This window comes from Grammomys surdaster, unplaced genomic scaffold (genome assembly GCF_004785775.1).
Source record: "Grammomys surdaster isolate TR1022 unplaced genomic scaffold, NIH_TR_1.0 142, whole genome shotgun sequence".
In the NCBI taxonomy this organism is placed as follows: domain Eukaryota; kingdom Metazoa; phylum Chordata; class Mammalia; order Rodentia; family Muridae; genus Grammomys; species Grammomys surdaster.
Genome location: NW_021604600.1, coordinates 915,660 through 936,836, shown reverse-complemented (window position 1 = coordinate 936,836; position 21,177 = coordinate 915,660). Strand labels below are relative to the sequence as shown.

The 21,177-nt window shown below is 41.6% G+C and overlaps 2 protein-coding genes across 5 annotated transcripts in view; one reads left to right on the top strand and one right to left on the bottom strand.

Annotated features, from left to right (window-relative positions):
- Positions 1-99: 99 nt before the first annotated feature.
- Lyrm1 (LYR motif containing 1) lies at positions 100-19,460 on the bottom strand. 2 transcript variants are annotated; one of them, XM_028764217.1, is made up of 4 exons: positions 19,422-19,460; positions 6,536-6,694; positions 2,355-2,447; positions 100-779 (listed from the first exon to the last, which is right to left on the bottom strand). In XM_028764217.1, the coding sequence occupies exons 2-4, from the start codon at positions 6,692-6,694 to the stop codon at positions 663-665; spliced, it is 369 nt and encodes a 122-aa protein (XP_028620050.1). In that variant the 5' UTR covers positions 19,422-19,460; the 3' UTR covers positions 100-662. The 2 variants fall into 2 exon arrangements, with proteins under 2 accessions (XP_028620050.1, XP_028620051.1); XM_028764218.1 differs by lacking the exon at positions 19,422-19,460 and adding an exon at positions 19,032-19,075.
- Positions 19,461-19,612: 152 nt separating this feature from the next.
- Dcun1d3 (defective in cullin neddylation 1 domain containing 3) overlaps positions 19,613-21,177 on the top strand; it is a 39,517-nt gene continuing 37,952 nt past the window's right edge. Inside the window, exon 1 of one of the 3 annotated variants that reach the window (XM_028764214.1) lies at positions 19,613-19,681. The gene's annotated coding sequence lies outside the window, so the exon portion shown is untranslated. Of the gene's footprint in view, positions 19,755-19,956; positions 20,062-21,177 lie in introns of those variants that run through there. The other 2 variants (XM_028764213.1, XM_028764215.1) reach the window with 2 other exon arrangements.

Below are 21,177 nucleotides of genomic sequence, written 5' to 3'. Positions count from 1 at the left end.
ATCTTTCCCTTCCTCCCTCCCTCTCTCTCTCTCTCTCTCTCTCTGTCACACACACACACACACACACACACACACACACACACACACACACACGGGATTTATTAGAGGGGCTTACAGGCTGTGGGCTAGCTAGTCCAACAATGGCTGTCTTCAAATCCAGTAATTGTTCAGTCCATGAAGCTGGATGTCTCAGTCTTCAGGATATGTCAGAATCCCAAAGAAGTAGAATCTAATGCCAGTGAGTGAGGGCAAGCAGGCAAAAAACGAAGGTTTCCTTCTTTCATGTTCTTTATATAAGCTATAACTAGAAGGTGTGATACAGATTAAAAGTGTATCTTCCTACCTCAAAAGGCATATCTTCCAACTTTAAATGATTTACAAAAAATCCCTCACAGGTACCCAGATGCTTGGGTTTTGGTTAATTCTAGGTGTAGTCAAGTTGACACCATAAATGACCATCAGACCTGATCACCAAGCTAGTCCTCAGCTCAGGCAGCAAACAAGACCCTAAACAACTCTAGGAATGCCTGCAGCCATATGTCATAGGTGAAGACCAATTTTGGAGGTCTGAAGGTATTTTTTTCTTCTAATCAAGAAGGGTATATTTCCTGGTTTACATTCAAAACCAAGTTGGCTCACCACCCTCAAAAGTGTCCTCCTTGTTAGGAAACTTCATCATGAGACTTCAGATACACTGGTTTGGAAAGTTTTCTCAGTTTCTCCTGGGTTTGAAGTCCCCGGCCTCGTCGTGGGGTGAGACCCATTGGAGGCAGATGGATCTGAGTGAGAATAATGACACAAAGAATCATTAATCATTAGTGTAGCTTATATTCACCAAGGACTTACTGTTTCTAAGTGCTAAAACTACCACAGACACATTACTGTCTATATATCTGCATTCATTGATTTATTCTTATGATAACCTCCTAAGCCATTTTAAAATAATTTTTATAGATGAAAAAAATGGAAGCTCAGAGAAACTAAGTACCAGCTTGTTCAAAGTCACAGACTAAGTGGTGGAATGGGACCTGAAGCCAGAATCTGGTCTAGAGCTTGCACCTATCTATTCCACTGTGCCTAGACACAGGAAAACAACTACTAAAGAGCCATTCAGCAAAATGGGCACCTAAAGAAGGAAAAAGAGAAAAGGTGTTTGGGTGCATAATGGGCCAACTCAAATGCCTACTGAGGTAGAAGGAGCTTACAGTATGGCTCTCATGGCTAATTTTATGAGTAAATCTGATTGACTTTCATTAAGAATCATTTCTGCGTGTATGTGTGAGAGTATTTGGAGATAAGAGCAGTGTATGAATTAGTAGATTCAACAGACTGCCCTCTCCAATGTGGAAAGCCATCCTCCAAACTAGTGGGGCTCGAAAGAAAAAAAGGCAAAGGATGAATCCACTTCTTTTGCTTCTTGCTCACCTAATTTGAGCTGAGACATATCATTTTCTCTACCTCTACTCTGGTTTTCTATCATCAGCCCCCTTGATTCTTAGGCCTTCTGGCTCTGACTGAATTATGTCACTAGCTTTTTCCTAGGTCTTCAGTCTCCATAATTGTGAGATCTATCTATCTCTATCCATCCATAGATGGATCCATCTATCCATCCATCCGTCAATCCATCTATCCATCTATCTGTCCATCTATCAATCTATATCTTCTGATCTCCTTCCTACTGGTTCCATTTCTCTGAGGAACCCTGACTTGTACAATGATGGCACATTCTTACAATATCATACAATGCAAACATTTAGGATTGAGGAAGAGCTGTATACAAAGATGCTCAGAAGAGATGAAATAAAATCAGTAGGTAATAAAAACAATATACCTAGAATTCCGTGTGTGTGTGTGTAAAACTAATATTACCAGGTAATTAAATAGAACTGATATCAAAATAACTGCTTCTTTAAGTCAAAGAGTTGAAAACTGATCATTTTAAAATTACATTGGTCTCTTCCAAAAGGTGAGAATTTTTGACAATTTTCACTTTCTACTTTCTGTAATCTTTTAATACCTGAACTTTACTTTTTCAGTATCTAAAAAGCTTTCCTTTTTTACTAAAGAAAATAAACGCATTTCTATAAAAAATGGGTGAAGGCACAAAGAGAAGCTTTCTAAATAGGCGTTGCTTTCCCCTTCCAGCTGTGGGAAGCTGTACAAGAAGAGAGCAGGCACTATATCAGTGCATATAATGATAATAATGATATATCGTGATGGGGTAGTGGCATACAAGGATAACTTGCTTCCAATATGCTTCCTACTGTAGCTCTTGTTCCTCAGTAAGTATAAGCCCTCATGGTACATATCCTTAGAAATACCTGCATTGACAAGGGTTAAGTGCCCATACTTACAGGTCTTGGATAAGGAATCTGGTAATGTAGTCCAATCTCAATCCTGGCTGTGCATTCAACTATACATTGCTTAATCATGTCTGGGTCTGTGAGCTATTTAAGGGGAAATAAATACATTTAGTATCTTTCTAATAGTATATAAAATGTAATATAGACTTTCTTAAACTTTTTAGTTCACTAGTCAGGAAACTCAATATTGATAAAGGTCTTTCCTATCTTCCAGTTAGCTTTCTTATGAATTCCTCCACAGTTAGTCTATGAATATATAAACCTAAATACAGAGAATTAGTCTTTTAAAAACATTTCTTATTTTGTTTATTATCTTGTGTGTATAGTGCAGAGAGTATGCACATGCCATTAAACACTGTGGTGCTTGCATGGTATCGATGACAACTTTGTGGAGTTGTTTTATTCTTTTTGTCTGTCTTTGAGTGCTAGGGGTTGAACCCAGTTCCTCAGGCCTGTGTACTAAATACCTTTACCCAATGCGCCATCCCACTGGCCCAGGCTTTTTCTTATAGAGATATCTTTATAAGTCTTGCTTTGTCATTATCATAATTTCAAACTCTTTTGGTATCAGACATCCTGAAACCTTTCAAAAATTCAACATCAGGCTTGATTATAATTTAACCACTGTACTATTTATGAGCATTTTGGTTATTTCCAGCCTTTTCCAATTATGAACAATTCTGCTACAGACCTTTATGCAATTCTTTTCTCACATGCCAATATATCTAAGAGATGAATTCTTAGAGCAGAGAATGCTAACACAAAGGGGCTATATAGGTTCATGTTTTCCACAGTATTCCCAAGTTACCTTCTAGAGTTTATACCAATTCACATCCCCATCAATAATTTGCAAACTTGCATCTCCTCCAACACCAAATGAGAGAGCTGTTTCACACCCTCTCCACATTCTCTCTCTTAAGCACTGGTTCTCAAACTTTCTAATGCTACGACCCTTTAATACAGTTCCTCATGTTATAGTGACCCCCCCACTATAAAATAATTTCTGTTGCTACTTCATAACTAATTTTGCTACTGTTATGAATTATAACATAATATCTGTGTTTTCCCATGGCCTTATGTGATGCCTGTGAAAAGGTCATTTGATCCCCAAAAGTGGTTATGACCCACAGGCTGAGAACCACTGCTCCAAAGGAATCTGGCTTTTCAGCAACAGGAAGATGTTGGAGAATGGTTTACCTCATATTTTAAACTATAAGTTGACATGCTAATTAGTAAGGGGCAAAAAAGAGTTTTAAAATCCCAAATCACTCAAATTTTGATAATGTATTTTTGAGTAAAAGAATGAAATGTTTATTTTTGGAAAAAAGGAAAAACACATACACACAAAACACACACACACACACAGGCCAAATCAAGGAGGGAAACTTTCATTCAGAGGCTGTAAAAAAACAGCCAAACAAAAACCAACCAACCAACCAACCAACCAACCAACCAATCAAAAAACACACAAAAAACAAAAAAAAACCCAAAACAACAACAACAACAACAACAACAAAAACAGCACATGGATCTTCTATCCATTTGTGAGTGCTTCAAAGTAGTGCAAGAATTGCATCAGCTTCAGATGACAACCAAGCTGAAGTCTTGGCCCATGTGGTTTGAAAATTCCAACGGAGTTCTTGTCCCCTGGTGCTTCTTGGAGTTCCAGGAACAGCAGCACAGAGAACTCAGCTGAGTCCCTTAGGGCAGAGGCTCAACTCCCTGACCTCTGCAGCCTCAGAAGCTACCGTGCTGCTATCAACATTGGGAATGGATTCTTGTATTGCCATTGGCAACACTATAATAATTATATAATTATTAATAATTAGTAAGTTGGGTTATAATAAACTGTTTATGTCTACATCAGGAACTTCGGGGAAAGAAAAAGCCTCTTGACAATGATATTGCTAAGGGGGCTGGGGCTTCTAGAACTCCAGCACTCTGACTATCATCTATATACCTTGGGCTAGAGTTCTCCAAATTCAGCTATTCACAGGATGCTACATGATTTTGTGACATGCACATATCACCTTCTGTCTCATCCTTGGCCAATCTAGGTCAAGGCTCAAAAATGATTCTGAAATAAATGAAAACCTAGTCTTGAATAGTTCTCAGACAATTTCATCTGCTCAGGTTTACTGAGTATATGCCATAGCTAGGGCCATACCCATGGCCCTGACCCATCGGGTCATATCTCTGTCTTCAGCTACCAAAGATACCATCTGAACAGATCACCTCTTGAATACCAAAAAGGCACAGAAAAGCCAGATGGGTGACACATGCCTATAATCTTGTTCAAACTCAGAAAGACTGTGTTTAAAACAGTGTCTTCTGGATATGACAGGCCTGTTGTATTTGTGAATTCACTGCAGCTGTGTTTGCCTGCATAAGACCCATACCAGATCAAGCCAGGCCACATTCCAGCACAGGCAGGAGAGTCCTGTGGCCCCACCCCTAGCTGAGGAGCTACTGACAGCTGATGGCTACTGGAGGAATGTGAGTCAGTTCTCTTTAAGGGTATGGCCTCTGGTAGGTCAAACATGCTCAGGTGGACAGCTCCATACCCACAGTACATGGGCAGCACAAACTGGACTTGGTGCTTTATTTAAAAAAAAAAAAAAGTTAAAAAGAGGGCATGAAGTTGAGGTAGGTAGGGTGAATCTGGGAAAAGGGGTAAATATTGTAAAAATATATTGTGTACATGTATGAAAAATTTTAAAGGTTGATGTGATGACATGTATACATCTTTAATCCCATCACTTAAAACAGGCTGGTGGCTCTCTTGAGTCACAGGACAGCCATGGCTATACACTGCCACTGTATTGAAAACAAATATTTAATAAAAATACATTTTAAAAAAACCCCAAATCAAACACAATGAAGTGTGGAGGCTTTGGGGTTTCGAAATGATGAGAGTTTGTCTTGATTTTAATTCCTCTATGTTTTAACCTAACTAAAATATCTGTGGGAGACTGTATTTTTATTTATTTTTATATCCAAATTGTTTGGTGGAGTGTTCAGCACACAGGACGCTTTAATAAGGACTAAGAACAGAGCTTCACCTTGGCAGCAGGTGACAGGAGCTACAAGTAGAAAAAAGGGGGGAGCAGCTAGGGGGTCAGGGATTAAAAACAGATGACTAGGCTGAGGTGAGTTCCTGCAGGTGGTCAGAAACAAAGGCTGGGCCAAGAGTGGTGACATATGCCTTTAATAAAGTCACTCAGAAGGCAGAGGCAGGGGAATCTATGTGAGTTGGAGGCCAGCCTAGTCTACATAACAAGTTCTAGGATAGCCATGGCTAAATAGAACCTGTTCAAAAAAAAAAAAAAAAAAAGAGAGAGACAGAAAAACCCCAAAACGAAACAAAAAACAAAAACAAAAGAAAAACAAAAAGAAAATAACCAGATCCAGATATTCAAACGTGGCCACAACAGAAGCTGACCTTTAGCTGGCATGCAAGTAGTGTTAAGTGCTGTAGAGAAACATCCAGAAACACACAGGCTACCGGAGAGAGAAGCAGTGAAGCTAAATTGGAAGACACCAAGCAAATGTGGGCAGAGATGAGCCAGGTACTGACAGTCACCTTTCATCCTAGTGCCAGGCAGTTTTCCCAAGGGAAAGCTAGCCAGCATGCTTTGTCAGGATGAATCGAAACTGCCTGGAGTCCAGGTGTGCGGTTCGGCTAGACTAGCTAGTAGAAGTCTTGGTTTTTTCAGTACCGCTCTGTTGGCCAAAGAGCTCGTAGCTAAGTTACGGGAGGAGCTCTGTGCCTTTTCCTACATTATAAAATGGGTTTATCACCAAAGGCTTTGATTGCTTTATGAATTGAGAAAAAGCATTTTACTTTATACCACCCCTGGGAGTGGCTGGTCATCAGGATGTGAGGAACAGCTCTTACTGGCATGATTTCTGTCACTTGGCTCACAGGGTCTTCTGAGAATGCTGAGCCATTTACTGGCTGGACAGTCCTGGTTGATCCAAAAGAGGAAAACTTGAGTTGGGCTTGACTTTCTAGTACTGGCTAAACTGGCAAGCCTAGCCAAAGTTGCATTCTGGGCCCTTCCTGGCTGTGGGAGTTGGATGGGTCTTCTTCAGTTAAGGTAAGAAAGAAATGAATAAACACCACACGAAGATTCTCTGTTCCTTGCCATGTCCAGATGGGGCCTACTTACATTTTTGTTTTTCTGGAACAGTGTTCTGGCTTCATTTAGTATGTACTGTTTTTCTTCGATGGTGTCTTCCATCTGCCCTGATGCTGCCTGCCATTTCCGTGCAAGCCTGAAAATGCTTCGGTAGAGGCAGAGGACTTCTTTTCGGGTTGCTGCTGTCATCTTCAGACCCACCAGAGTAAGAGGAGGAAATCAACGTAAAGATGCAGTTTGACAGTAGGCAGCCAGGCAGATATAAAGTGTTTGAATCAAGATTGTAATTAGTCTAGAACTAACTGCTCCTGTTGATCAGATCTGCAGGCAGAGACAAACATCAGTGAAATAACTCTTTTGCTCTCTCTCCTCCCATCATCTTACTTTGTTTTGTTTCTTCATTTTTATTCTTTTAAAGTCATGGTTTCTCTGTGTAGCCTTGGCTATCCTGAAACTAGTTCTATAGACCAGGCAGGCCTTGAACTCACAGAGATCTGCCTGCCTCTGCCTCCTGAGTGCTGGGATTGAAGGCACTTGCCACTTCCACCCAGCCCATCCTCTTGATTTTGTTTGTTTGTTTGTTTGTTTGTTTGAGACAGGGTTTCTCTGTGTGGCTTTGGCTGTCCTGGAACTTACTCTGTAGACCAGGCTGGCACATGTGGATCTCTCAGAGATATCCACATGTCTCTGTCTCCCAAGTGCTGGGATTAAAGGCAATACCTCTGTCCGCTTTCTTCTTGATTTTTGAGACAAGAGTCTTGCAAGTTAGTCCTGTTTGGGAAGCCATACTTAGCCCAGATTGGCTCATGATCCATCCTGCTTCAGCCTTCTGAGTCTGAGAACTATAGACCTTAACTGGCAGTAATTTGCTGTTTGCTATGAGTTCCTTTTTGCAAATACGGCAAGACCAAATTCACATTATTTTTTAAAAATCATACCAACTAGAATACCTCAGAAATGATTACTTTAGTTCATGTTCTGGTAAATGTACATGGCTGACCTGAATGCCTAGAAGGCATCCTTGAGTTTGTTTTGTGAGACAGGGTCTCACTGTGTGGCCCTGGGTGATCCACAACTTGTTTTGTGTGTTTTTAGAGGATGGAATCTCATATAAACCAGACCGGCTTATAAGTTTATCCATCTCTACCAACCAAGTAGAGAGTATTTATTACATGGTGCTGACCAGCAGTAGACACTCTAAAATGAGAGCCTGGAGATGCCAGTTTTTTTGCTAGTTTAAGACTAGGTAGAAGACTGGGTTTGGTAGCACAGGCCTGTAATCCCAGCACTCAGAAGGCTGAGGCAGAAAGAGCATGAGTTCCAGTAAACTTGAGATACATCTTTAAAAACAGTGGCATTTCATGCTTTTGAAATCTTAAAGTGACAGTTACTGTTTTTGAAACCATGGTCATCATACAAAGCAAATTGAAGCAGTCTCAAGGCCCAGTTTTACCCCGAGGCTGTAAGGTTGCAGCTTCTCTTAGTTTAGAAAACATTTCTCAAAATTACCTTCTTGACCAATAAGAATGGTACAACTGAATATCTTTCTCAGAAGAGCTTCTAACTCTTCTCACTTTTTCTAGGAAATACCACCAGTGGGTATGGCCAAATGAGAACTGACCTAAGTCTATAATGTCAAGCAGGATCTTTTGGTAAATTCTTGTTACTTTTATTTTAATGAAATATTTCAGACACACACAAAAAGAGAATAACATAATACCTACATATAATAAGGTTTGAAGAACAAGTTATGGAAACACTTGATGCCCCTGTTAGATCCCTTCCAAAGCAATCGTCTTGCAGGGGTGGGGGGTGGGTGGGGGGTGGGCAGTAGCTCACTATTTACTCTTGGCAGGCCTAGAATCTATAGACCAGGCTGGCCTTAAAATCATAAAGAACTGCCTCCCTCTGCTTCCAGGGTGCTAAGATTGAGGGCATGTACTACCGTGCACACTGTCTTTTCCTCTCTGGTTGAAGGTGCCACCATCCTGACTGTTGTGTATCATTGTCATAAATCCTTTATATTTGTTACACAGGACAGTTTTACAAGCTTAGAACTTCACATAGGTTCTACAAGGTATATTTTTGTGCCTTTGAATTTGCAATTCACATTGTCACACTGAGCTCTGGCTCTGACATCGCTGCTGCAGGTCAATCCACTCTACAGCGCCCAGTTGCACTTGTCACACTTGTCTATTCTATTCTGTTGATGGATATTTTATAACTTGTGCAAAACTTCGGTTTAATTGTGTGTGTGTATATATATTTTTTTTCCCTATGTGTAAAACTTGAGAGAAAATACAAAAAAAGGGGGGTGCAGGGTAGTGGGGGAGACGAGTCCTTAGAATTCTTAGTCAGATTTAGAATAATGGCTGTATGCTGCCTTAGACAAGAAGACAGGCTGGGAAGACAGATCTGGTGAGTAAGCAGCAGAGTCAGGTACTGGGGCAATCCATGAACACAGGAGTCCTGAGGTTTAGTTTTGTTTTCCAAACAGGTTTACCAAGATTGAGAAGGAGGCTGAAGGCCGCCATTTAGGAACACAATCCATTTCTAACTCCCTTCCTGGGAATGCAATGCTTTAGGATGGTCCTTAGTCTATGAGAATCCCAGCTGCTAAAGAATGATGGGAGTATAGGAGGGGTTTGTATGTCTACATACATATATAGAAATTCCTTCAAAGAAGCCACCTTATATAGCATTTGTTCTGTGAAGCTGACTGTCCCTCTTATTTACCCCTGACCATGGTAACTTTTCTTGAGAAATAAGGAGTGAACCAATTTTAACCATTTGATGAAAAGCTTGAAATCACTACTTCCCCCATCCGAAAGCTTAAAGGATTAAAGTTATACACAACAACATCCACAATGCTTCCTAGAAACAGTGCTTTAAAAGGCATTTACAAAAACCAAGTGAGAACACGCTGGGCAAGAAAGACCCAGATGAGACAGTGATATTTTTCCTGGTAAGGAAACAGGTTTCTGAGTTTCAGGTTCTCCCTAAAACTCCATGGTTTCATCTGAAAACATGTGAGTCAGTTCCTGTGAGGAGCAGTGGCATCAACTAAGGACTGCTTCACTTCCCTGTCATCAACAGATGAAACCTCCTCAACTTTCAGATACCAGCAGAGGAAAGCAAAGGTCAAACATATTCAAAACCTAGCAAATTTCTCAAAGCCTGACTTGAATTGGTTCTCTCTTACTACTTTAAGAACTTTGATCATAAGCTATAACATGACACACAGACCTACAATTAGGTTACTCAAGGTAATGAGTACTAACAATTGACACTTAATAAGACTATTTTGAAAATACTTTAATTAGTATGTGTCTTGAAAAACTAATCCAGAAAGGAAAATACGTGATTTTCAACATCAGGTGATCCAGAAAATCCAAGTCCTAAAGACTGCCAGGAGAAAAGTCAAAAACTATCTTCACTTTTGTACACGAACAGGTATAGCCTGTTACATCTAGGTCTTGGAAGAAAAGTCGAGAGAAAAATATGTTTTTTGATGTTTTCTTACTGAGTTTCTTTCAGTTCTTTGGGGGGAAACTATGATCTTCTTGACTTTGGGATGCACACCCATAGTTTTCCCTCTTCACTAATTTTCATTTTATTTTATTTTCTAAGACAAGGTCTCACTCTAGGTAGACCAGGCTGGCATCAGATTCACAGAGATCCACCTACCTCTGAAGCTCTAAGATTAAAGACATTTCAGATAGCCGGGCGGTGGTGGCACACGCCTTTAATCCCAGCACTTGGGAGGCAGAGGCAGGCAGATTTCTGAGTTCGAGGCCAGCCTGGTCTACAGAGTGAGTTCCAGGACAGCCAGAACTACACAGAGAAACCCTGTCTCGAAAAGCTAAAAAAAAAAAAAAAAAGTTTTTTTTAAAAATGCTTTTTTGAAATTTCTTTTTGATCTTAGAAAGCAACTCATTTACTAAAGCTGACATTTCTTGAAAGTCTTCTTATCCAAGGACTTAAGTGGCTTCAAACCAACATTCTTCTCGGGATTAATACAACACAGACAGCCTTTATCCTTACTTACAGTTGGTCAGGAGCTGACCTTATATAGTATATATAGTATATATAGTATATATAGTGTATATAGTGTATATAGTATATATAGTGTACAGCTGCTACTGGAGTTCCCCTTAGGCAACATATAGAATAGTCACTGTTCAGGAAGCAGAACTTTAATCTAAAATGGTCTCGAAGTCCATTCTTAAGGAATCTTCAAAGTTCTATGGCATTTATTTTGGATCAACACTATTTGAAATATTTGTTCCTTTTTTATCTCTTTAACCAAATCCCAGGATGAATAAAGAAAACATAAGTGTGATGGAAGGAATTGTAGCTAGAAGGTGTCTTCTCTTTTAAAAGTTGTACTGGCTGCATAAGCAGAGTACTAAGATGAAACTTATTATTAACAGCATATTTTATAATAGTCTGGCACATTTTGCTGTTAGTATGTTTTGCCCTCTGGTCCTCAGTTGGGAGAGGTCCCCAATGCAGCTATCTCAAAATTTGATTGTGGAGGTGATGCTGGATACACAATACTCATATTTATTAGTAGTCATTACTTTAATGTATACTGGAGTGACCCATCAAACCATGATACTGATTTTGGTGTGATGTAGGGTTGGCTATGAATAAATGTATTCAGAAAATTTCTAACCAGTGTATGATGCCCATACCTGTAATCCTAACACTCAGAAGGCTAAAGTAGAAGGGATTGCCACAAGTCTGGGGCCAGCCTGGTCTACAAAGTGAATACCAGGTCAGCCAAAGGTACAGAATTCTATTCTCTTTCCATACAAAGACCCACAGAAGTGAGTATTTTGCACCTTGGTATGCTTTATAAAATCCCCACCTGCCTTTCTTCAAAAAGCATTTTATATACAAGGACCCTTAAAGGAGGTTGTGCACCTGGTTGGAATGCTGTTCGTTCAGTTCTCTGTGGTAACCCCTCTGACTTCTAGAGGAGCTAACATCAGAGTGAGATGAGGTAGAGACTCAACACAGCTACACCCTGCAGGCTCTAAGTCCCCTCTGCCAAGCATCCCATAGACTGATCCCCTCATCATTCACTGGACATGCCTACCACATCCAAGACCATGAAGGTCTGGGGATATTTTACCTTTTAGTACCAGAGGCAGACAACATACAAGAAAATCAAAGAATGTCACATAGTCATGTATTCTGAATGAAATGAACAGAAATGGGAGATAATTGGGGGATTAGTATATTTGACTGGAGTTCTGAATGACAATGAAGGAGACTAATAATGGGAAGTTAAGAGGAGAGTGACACAGGGAAGAAGGCAGCAGGAGCAAAGCTCTGGGGCAGGCCAAGAGCAGAGTGTGAATGCCAGGGAAGACCTGTCAGAGAGGCCATAGGTCAACACAGTGATGGTAATCTTTGGAAAGCTCACTGAAGCATGACCATTTAAGAAAAAAAAAATATATATATGCATGCTGAGTAGTGGTGGTGTATGCCCTTAATCCAAGCACTTAGAAGGCAGAGGCAGTCAGATCCTTGTGAGTTCAAGGCCAGCCTGGTCTACAAATCGAGTCCAAGAGAGTCAGCATATGCATGTGTGCACCCAAGTGTACATATGTGTACAACATGAGTGCAGAAGCCCAAGGAGGTCTGAAGAGGAATGGGTCCCCAGAAATGAAGTTATAGATGGTTGTGAGTCACCATGTGGGTGCTGGTAACCAAACTTATTTTTTTTTTTAAGAGCAATAACTGCTTTTAACCCCTTAGCCATTTCTCCAGTTCCCATTTAGGAGTTTAAAAGACAATTCCCTTTCCACAGATGAAGTTTATAGAAGTATGACTCTGGTTTCAAGAATGTCAAAATTCCAGCTGCTGGACTCTCCTGAGGCTTTGCTTTCTCCTCAACAAAAATTTACGCAGCATAAACAGGAGAAAGGACAGAAGGAAGGGGGGGGGGAGGGAGGAAATCCATTCCATTCCCTTTAAGGAAGACCTGACACTGGAATATCATTCTTCCTTGTCATAGCTTCCTACAGTCAAAATTTCCCTCTTAAGTACTCCATGATTTGGGGTAGGGATGGGGAAGGCTGTAAACTCATCCAGACAAAAATCAGTCCTGCTGCCCTGTCTTTTTAGATACACCATTCTTGCCTTGAGAAGTCCTCAAATCACACAACCAGAATACACTTTCTTCGCCCACCTATTGCTTTCTCTGTCTATCCCTTAGCCTTCTATCGGAACATCTTTCTAGTGCAGGGACTATGGCAGTGTCCCTTCGTGCATCCCTGGCATCTCTACCTTACCCCTACTTATCATACTTTAATTTTCTTTTTTAAGTTTTAAAGGTTGACTTTATTACACTTTATTGTGTATGTATGTATCATGCCAATGTGTGCAACTAAAGGTCAGAGAACAACTTGTGGGAATCAGTTCTTTCCTACTACGTATATCCTAGGAATGGAACTCAGGTTGTCAGTGTAGGTGATCTATCTTGCTGACTAATTTTCTATCTAACTGGATCTTGTTTCTTTCGTTGTTTGAGAATGTATTGGGAGAGGCAGTAAAGGTAAGAGGACCAGATGGAGTCTCATTCCTTCTAGGTCTGATACACAATTGGGGCATGAAAAACTTTTGTTAGAAGAATAAATTTAGGGCTGGAGAGATGGCTCAGTGGTTAAGAGCACTGACTACTCTTCCAGAGGTCCTGAGTTCAATTCCCAGCGACCACATGGTGGCTCAAAATCATCTGTAATGGGATCTGCTGCTCTCTTCTTGTATGTCTAAAGATAGCTACAGTGTATACACACACACACACACACACACACACACACACACACACACACACACACACAAATCTTTAAAAAAATAAAAATAAATTTAAATTAAAGAATAAATTTATACACACAGAATGGCCATCAGTAATATTCAATCTTGTCCTGAGATATCCATCATTGCTTTTGGAGAAGAGTTCCCAATTAATGTCCAAGAGCTTGAGTCACCAAAATGGCTTGGTAGGTAAAAGCACTTGCTGTACAAGTCTGACAACCTGCATTTGATTCCTGGAACTCCTTTCAAAGTGAAAGGAGAAAACTGACTCCACACAGCTGTCTAATGACATCCACACATATGCTACTGCCTACCACATACCAATAAGTGGATTTTTTTGCTTTTTGAAACAGGGTTTCTCTGTGTAGCCCTGGCTGTCCTGGAACTCACTCTGTAGACCAGGCTGTCCTTGAACTCAGAGATCTACTTGCCTTTGCCTCCAAGTGCTAGGATTAAAGGAGTATGCCAACACCACCCAGCTAATAAATGAATTTTAACAAAAGATTCCAGGGCGCTGAAAACAACTCTGTGCTGTTTTGGGGAGACTTATGGTTCAAAGAGAACTCTTTAAGACTCACACCTATGATACAACCCTTACTTCCTTTAAGGCCAGTAATGGTTTGTCCACTAGCTAGAAAGGCCCTATTTCTGGGAAGATTAGAATTAATGAAATGGAGAACTGATTTTTGTTTTTTTCACTTAAAAACTAATCATTTTGAGAACTAAGGTACATTGTATCCAATGATCTAATTTTAAAATTAACCTAGAAAACTATAATTTAACACACTTGTCATTTGGGGAAATGAAATGCTGTTTTATTTTGTTCGAGACAGGATCTATTCCTGGAACTTGCTATGTAGGCAAGGATAGCCTCAAACTCACAGAGATTCTCCTGCATCTGCCTGCCTCCCAAGTGTTGGGATCAAAGGTGTATGATACCATTCCCAGCCTTGAAATGGTTTTGATAATTCACAAACAATCACAGTTACTGAGGCTCAGCCTGTGCCTCAGTTTCTCAGAGTAGAGAGTTTCTTCTTTGGCAGCCCTATAGACTGCACAAGCAAGGCACACACCAACACTGAACACTATCCCCCAATGGTCCTTTTACTTTTCATTTTGAGATAGGGTCTCACCAAGTTGCTCAAAGTGGCTTTGAACTTGCTTGATTATCCAAGAACCACCTTAAACTTTTGATCCTCAAGAGCAGCTGAGATTATAGGTTTGTACCATGAAGCTTTAGTCCTGATTCAGGTTCTTAAAAGGTAATGTGCGACCACGGAACATTTTTCAGAGTTGTAAGGATTATTCATGAGATATTTTATTAAAATACTGAGCACTAGGAAGTAGAGGTGTGTTACCTGAAAAGGAGGAATTGAGAATACTGAGCCTTTTATCTCAGTTAGCTCTGTCTGCAGAGAATGGAGAAGTCTGTAACCTGTTGGTGAGGTTGCTGCTTTGTGGTAGTAATGGATTTTCCTAAAGCTATTTCCCTCTGATCATTAATAATCTCTGTACAGTAAAGGGCTATTGTTCTTCAGTATAAGTAAATAACCCTGCTGGAGACACTGCTTATCTTCAGACCACAATGTGTATTTCTTACTGGAAATGTTAACTCAGGTGCCAGCATTGAAGGCACGACAAAACTTTCCTTCCTATGTCTCTTCATTTATCTTTTTCTAACTCTTTACCATTGTGCTCTTCTCTCCTAGAGCTATTCTAGTCCCTGCTTTTTGTCAGATATTGGCTGGTACACTGAATGATTTTACTGTCACAACAATTGAACAGTTTTCAAGTGAAACTGTGCCCTATAGATTCCTGATCCCCTAGCTTCCATTACAAACACACATGCACACACACACACACGACTGTCTCCTGTCCTAGATTTTTTTGGTTATTAGAATCTGAAGAGGGAAGTAATACCACAGTTGTTCAATTCTCAGGATATACTCATTCAGTATGTTTCACACCACGATTATTCTCTGAAAACGGTATGTATTTTATCCCAAAGAGATGGACCCAGGAAAAGATGTAAATGATACTTTTATCAAATGGAAAATAAAGTTAGGTTAGATTCTGAAACATAAGAAGTCATCAGAACAAAGGGGAAATCCAAAACATCAATACCAGAAAGATTTCTAAAGTAACTAACTATTTAAAGGAAAGTAAGAGGAGGCAAACATGCATCCTCAACACAGATGATCCTTGACTTGCAGACAGTGCTAGGTCCTGATAGTCGCTAAACTAAAAACATCTTAAATGGAAAATGCATTTAACACAGCTAATCCATTCAATGTCACAGCTTAGCAACCAAGCACACCCTAAAGTCTTGGTTCTATTTGTTCGTTTGTTTGTCTTTTGAGACAGGGTCTCACTATTTAACTTTGGTGGTCCTGAAACTTCAAATACAACTTATAGAAATCCTCCTGCCTCTGGGATTAAAGATATGTGCTACCACACCCACCAAGTGTTGGCTGACGGGGAGTGGCAGCTGCTGACCAACGTTGGGACTATTTAGAGCTCAGGAAAAGATTAAAATTCAAAGTACAATTTCTAGTGAATTAAAAATCATTTTCATATCATTGAAAAGTGGAAATTATTTTCATGTTGGGAACCATTAGTGTATCATAACAGTAATGGAGCACACATCAAGATTAAATGCAGACATGAGATCGATCCAACATTGCAAGAGAGGTGGTATATCAGTCAGTCAATGTAGTCAAGACAGAAATTCTAAGTGGAAATCAATTTATAGTTCCTTAATTCAAAATAAATGGGTATATTATTCCTCACCAGAATGCTATTGTTTATTGATACAAAGTTTTATTCTAGAACCCTGACTGAACTGGAACTCAATTGGTAGACATGCCTGGGCTCAAAATTGTGATGATCCTCTTGCCTCAGTGTCCTGGATGCCTGGATAATGGGCATGTGCCAGCATAATTTAAGAAACAAAAACAAAGGTTAGCCAGAGGTGTTCAAAACCAGTTATCCAAAGTCAGATGTGTGACAGATATAATCGAGGAGTTGGGAACAAGCCAATGGTAGAGATTCATGATTCTCTAGTAAGAATCTTCAACCCTTCAGAGCAAGTAGGAAAGTCAGAGAGCCCACACATTAACTTAAATTCCTCCTTTCTAAGAAACTGGATTAGAAAATTGCAAAAAGTCTCAGGTGGACTCCAGGTGTGTCCTGACACACCTTCAATCCCAGCACTTGGGAATTCAAGGCCAGTCTTCTACAGAGCAAATTCTAGGACAGCCAAGGCTAGGAAGAGAAACACTTTTGTCTCAGAAGAATAAAAACAAACAAGGCTTTGGTGACAACACTGGACACAGCTGGAGATCTCTTGCAGTTGACTCTACAGCCAACTATTTGAAAGACAACAGCATTCTGCATCAAGGACCATGTTTCCAGAACATTCACCAAGGACTCTCTAGTTACCAAATGAGGAACTTTACGTGTAGGGCCCAACAGCTCCTCACTAGATTGTCCCAAGAGCAGAAACAATGAATGACTGCCAGGCATTACTTGTTCGGAATGATTGGCACTAGAGTCCTTAAATTCTTTCAGTGTTTCAATTCAACACTGAACAAAAAACTTTATGGTAGAACTCTTCTGTTCGATCTACTCAACAGGGTAGAGATCAGCCACATGCAGCTACTGGACATCTGGAATACGTGTCTAAGGAACTGTTATTTAAACTTAGTCACAGTGTTAGGTAGCTACATACAGACAGCATAGTACTCAGGTCAATTACAAATCAAATGTCAGCTTGGGAGTGGGTATGAGGGGAGATGCTTATGGCCCACTTGAGGCATAAGCCACACATAAAGGATAAACAACTCTTCAGTTTCAGCTGTGTAGAGATTCTAGGAACCTCCTACTGGTGTTGCCAGACTGTCCGATTTTCCTAATGAAGCCAAAAATCTGGATTCTGATGTTCAATTTTTAAAAACTGGCAAGCAGAGTCTAAGAAAGAAGAATTTAAATCATACTGCGGGCTGAACAATATGCTTGCAGGCATTATCTGTCTTGCCAGCTTGCAACTTTTAATCTAGGCCAACCCTATCAGCTCGAAGAATAGGACCTTTTCCAAGGCCACCCTGCAGATTCAAGAATGAAACCCAGCCCTTCAGATACTCTTTCCTTTGAGATTCACTATAACGTTAGTGGCATTTGCAGCAGCAGGGATAAAACTCCCTTTGTAAGAATTCCAAGGCTGAGCTGGGTGTGGTGGTGCACGCCTTTAATTCTAGCACTCTAGAGGGGGAGGCAGAGACAGGTGGATCTCTTGAGTTTGAGGCCAGTCTGGTCTACAACCAGGGCTATGAAGAGAAAGAAAACACATGCACATATACACATAACAAACTAAACCAAACAAAAAAAAAGAATTCCAGAGCTGGTATCTTATAAGGTGTTCCTATGCAGATACAACAAAATAATTGGACTCTATGAGCACAAACGTGTAAAACAACATTTATCAAAGAAATCAGGCATTGCACACACATCGCTTATGTACAAATCCAAAAGCACTGACAGGTAGGGGAGAAGGAAGAGATTTGAGTGAGGCCTTCAAGAGATGACCCTCACTGATTGTGAAGGTGGATCCTATTGTTTAAAGACATTGAGGGGGGTCCTTATTTTTAAGGTGTTATTCTTGTTGAGCTTCCTTCCTGCTGGCTTCTACCCTTCTGGGTTGTCTCTAAATGTGAGAGACCTAAAGGGTTTGGGAACTTTCCTCATTTACTTCTATTCCAAGATTTAGGAATAAACCCTACATTTATTATCTCCACCCATTTATTGTCTCCCAACTTGTCTACCTCATTTCTGGACATCTTTGCACATATGTTCCAGAGAGCTTAGGATATTCCTTCCCAAACTGTTTCCTCTAGGGAGACATCTTTGGTTTCATATTCTCCCACACATTTCGTATCCAATTCAGCAGTCAGTCCAGGATACTCAGGCTCCTAAATATATTATGAATCAATTCTCTTACTTTCCTTGTTTCCAACACCACTGTTACTTCCCATGGCCTTAGCAACAGCCCTTTAGCAACCTTCTTTTATCCAACAGCAATTTAAAAAAAAAAAGTAAGTAAGGTCTGGTCATTCACTACACTTAGGGAAATAATACAAAAACCAAACCCTTGATATTTCTGCAACTCCAAGACTTGTTTCTCTTCTGCCTTTTGTTTAATTAAACCGTTACTTCCACACAGGCAGTTCCTTCCTTCTCCCATTCTCTTTTCCTCTTAAACCTGGAAGAGGCCTTCTCACCATGCCATTCAGTCTCTGGGGCAGCTGCTAATTCTCTGCACTCATTTACTTATTAATGAAAAGTTGAAGAACAAGACTTCATTTTGTCATTTGCTCATCTTGGTAATGAAACTAGCCTTCATCGTCACCTGAAGTCTGATTCCTACATCCGGGATCGTTTGGGTGGCCTCTCTCAATCAAGGCCGGCATCTCTCCAGCCTCCTAGAACTGCCCCTGTCGCCTTCCATTTACAATGGGAAAGTCTGAAGGGTCCCAAGCAGGATCTCGCCCACGTGCCAGTTCCCTTAGGCAGGTCTCCCGAGGCCAGTAGCGATGACACCAAGCAGCCCTCGCGAGGCTGGGGTCACACAGGCGCGTCTCCTAGCAACCCCACACCGGCATCTCATCCCTGTCCCAGGGAAGCCAACCCCTTTCCCCAGTACCCCGCGACTGGAGCCAGCGTCTCCATCCTTACACTCAGCGTCACTCCTGCCTTTCCCCACCCACAGGAGCCGGCTGGGAAGAGGCGGTGCCAGGAGCTCTGCCGAGCCTTGGCCACACCGGGCTCTATCCAGCAGGTCCGGCAGGCCAGGCCGGGCCAAACCACCGGGCGGACCGCTGTGGAAGCATGAGGCCCAGGTTAGAGGTTGTTTCAAACCTCCTGAAACTTCCAGATTTAGCCGACTTCGCGCCGCACTCAACAAATGAGCTAACCTACCTCTCCTCTAGCTTTCCCTTTCACCCTTTCGTTACTCCCTTCCCCCATTTCTAGTCAAAAAATGGCCTGGCCCAGGTCCTAGCCCACCCTCCGCCGCTCCCCGCCTTGCCCTTACTTGGAGATGGCTTCGGACGTCCTCGCGTACGTCGTGACGTCACCCTCCTCGTTCCTGTCCCCGCCCCTCTCCCATTCTCTCCCTCCTAGAGCCTGCGGCCGGCCGGGTTACCGGAAGTGATGATGCAGGAGGCAATGGAGGGGGCGGGGCTTCAGGGCGGCCGCCGCCGGTGGGCTGCAGATGAGGAGGAGGCGGCGGCCGCGGTGGCAGAAAAGGCGGCGGCGGCGAGGGTAGGGAGCCTGGAAACGCAAGCGGGGATGGTAGGTAGTTTGGACTCGCCGGGCCGCCGTCGTTTCCAGAAAGGGTTTGACTGGAGGAACCTCTGGAGCAGCTGTGAGTTTGGAGGGGGGGGAGTTGAGGAAAAGGGGGGAGCATTAAGAGATGAAGGGGCGGGGGTTCGGTTCCTTCGAGAAAGGGGGTGGTGGTGGAAAGGGAGGAGTGCAAATCAGCGCCTTGTCTGGACTGGCCCCTCTGGAAGAAGAGGCTGTGAGGGGAGCCTGTGGCTTGTCAAGCGCAAGGCTCCGAAAACTTACCTACTGTCCCTGCTTTTCCATCGCCTGCACCCCTCAATCCCAGGCCTGGGGACCTGGGGCTGTAGATCCCCGGGGAGGCTCTGCAGACTCTGAGCTGAAAGTCCAGGGTAAGAGACGTGAGGTAGGAGCCCAGGGGGAGGTGGTGGGGGAATCTGCAGCTCCCTCCCTGATTTTTCTCCCCACCCCCATCCTTCTCTGTAATCGTTAACAGCCCTGGAATTAAGGGGCTCAGACCTGAAGGCCTTTCTGTGCACCTTTGCTATAAACGATAACCATCTGTGCCTGAGGTAATGGGGCTGGAGATTTTGCCTATATCCTGTTTAGGAAGTGGGACGGGATGACAAATGTATTGTTTTTTCCATCCTCACCTCTTATCTTCCCTCATACACACCCCTGTTTCTACTTTAATTCTCTGTGGTTGGGTGGCAGTCGTGGTCACCCTCTCTCTTTTGTGGCACTTAGTACCTCTGTTACCTCTTTTGAATGTTGTGTTCAGCCTCTATCCCAGCTCCTAACTGCAAGCTTTTGTAGTACTTCAGTTATGGTCTGTGTCACATTGGGGAGTACCTCACAACGCCGCCTGGCTCCCGATTGTAATGAACATTTTCTCTTAGGAATACTAGAATGCCAGAGCTCTTGCAAGGCATCATAAATGGCATCATAGCCCAGGAATCAAGGTCTCTCGCTCTGAGTACTTTATATGTGAGGAATTTACATGTTGTCAACTCTCTCCAAAAATGATTTGCTGTTAGGCTAATTCTGGATTTCTGTGTTTCTCTCCACCCACACTTCATGATGCACTTCTGAGAACAGAAAACCCTATATTACTGTTTTTGTTTCTACAGTTGGACAGTTGCTCTTGTATGACTTTCTCGATTTTTTGTGTCTTACAGTCAGCTTGATTTTTATCTTATTTAGCCGATACTTTGTGTATAGGTAGTCTTAGAAGAGGCAGTGTGATATGTGGTTATGCTTTTAGCAAAACACAATGTATAATGGGTATGGGAATGTCTGAAGAAAGATTAATTGGAAAGATCTCCTTCATATTGTTTAAAACAAACAAACAAACAAACAAACAAACAAACACCACGAGTAAGTAGTGCCTCTTCTAGCCTGTCAGAGATTTCAGAGTGAAGTGTTAATGAATCTTGTTTTGGCATTGATACATTTTAAAAAAGAAATTCTTTGTTGATTATGGAACTGTCTTTTAAGAAACTTTATGT

Excerpts from the sequence above, each read along its gene's own strand:
- Lyrm1 (XM_028764217.1), bottom strand. The coding sequence starts at position 6,694 with ATGACAGCAGCAACCCGAAAAGAAGTCCTCTGCCTCTACCGAAGCATT. Across the intron at positions 2,448-6,535 it reads TGTTCCAGAAAAACAAAAAT|CTCACAGACCCAGACATGAT; the intron begins GTAAGTAGGCCC and ends CCCCTTAAATAG. Across the intron at positions 780-2,354 it reads AGATTCCTTATCCAAGACCT|ATCCATCTGCCTCCAATGGG; the intron begins GTAAGTATGGGC and ends ATTCTCACTCAG.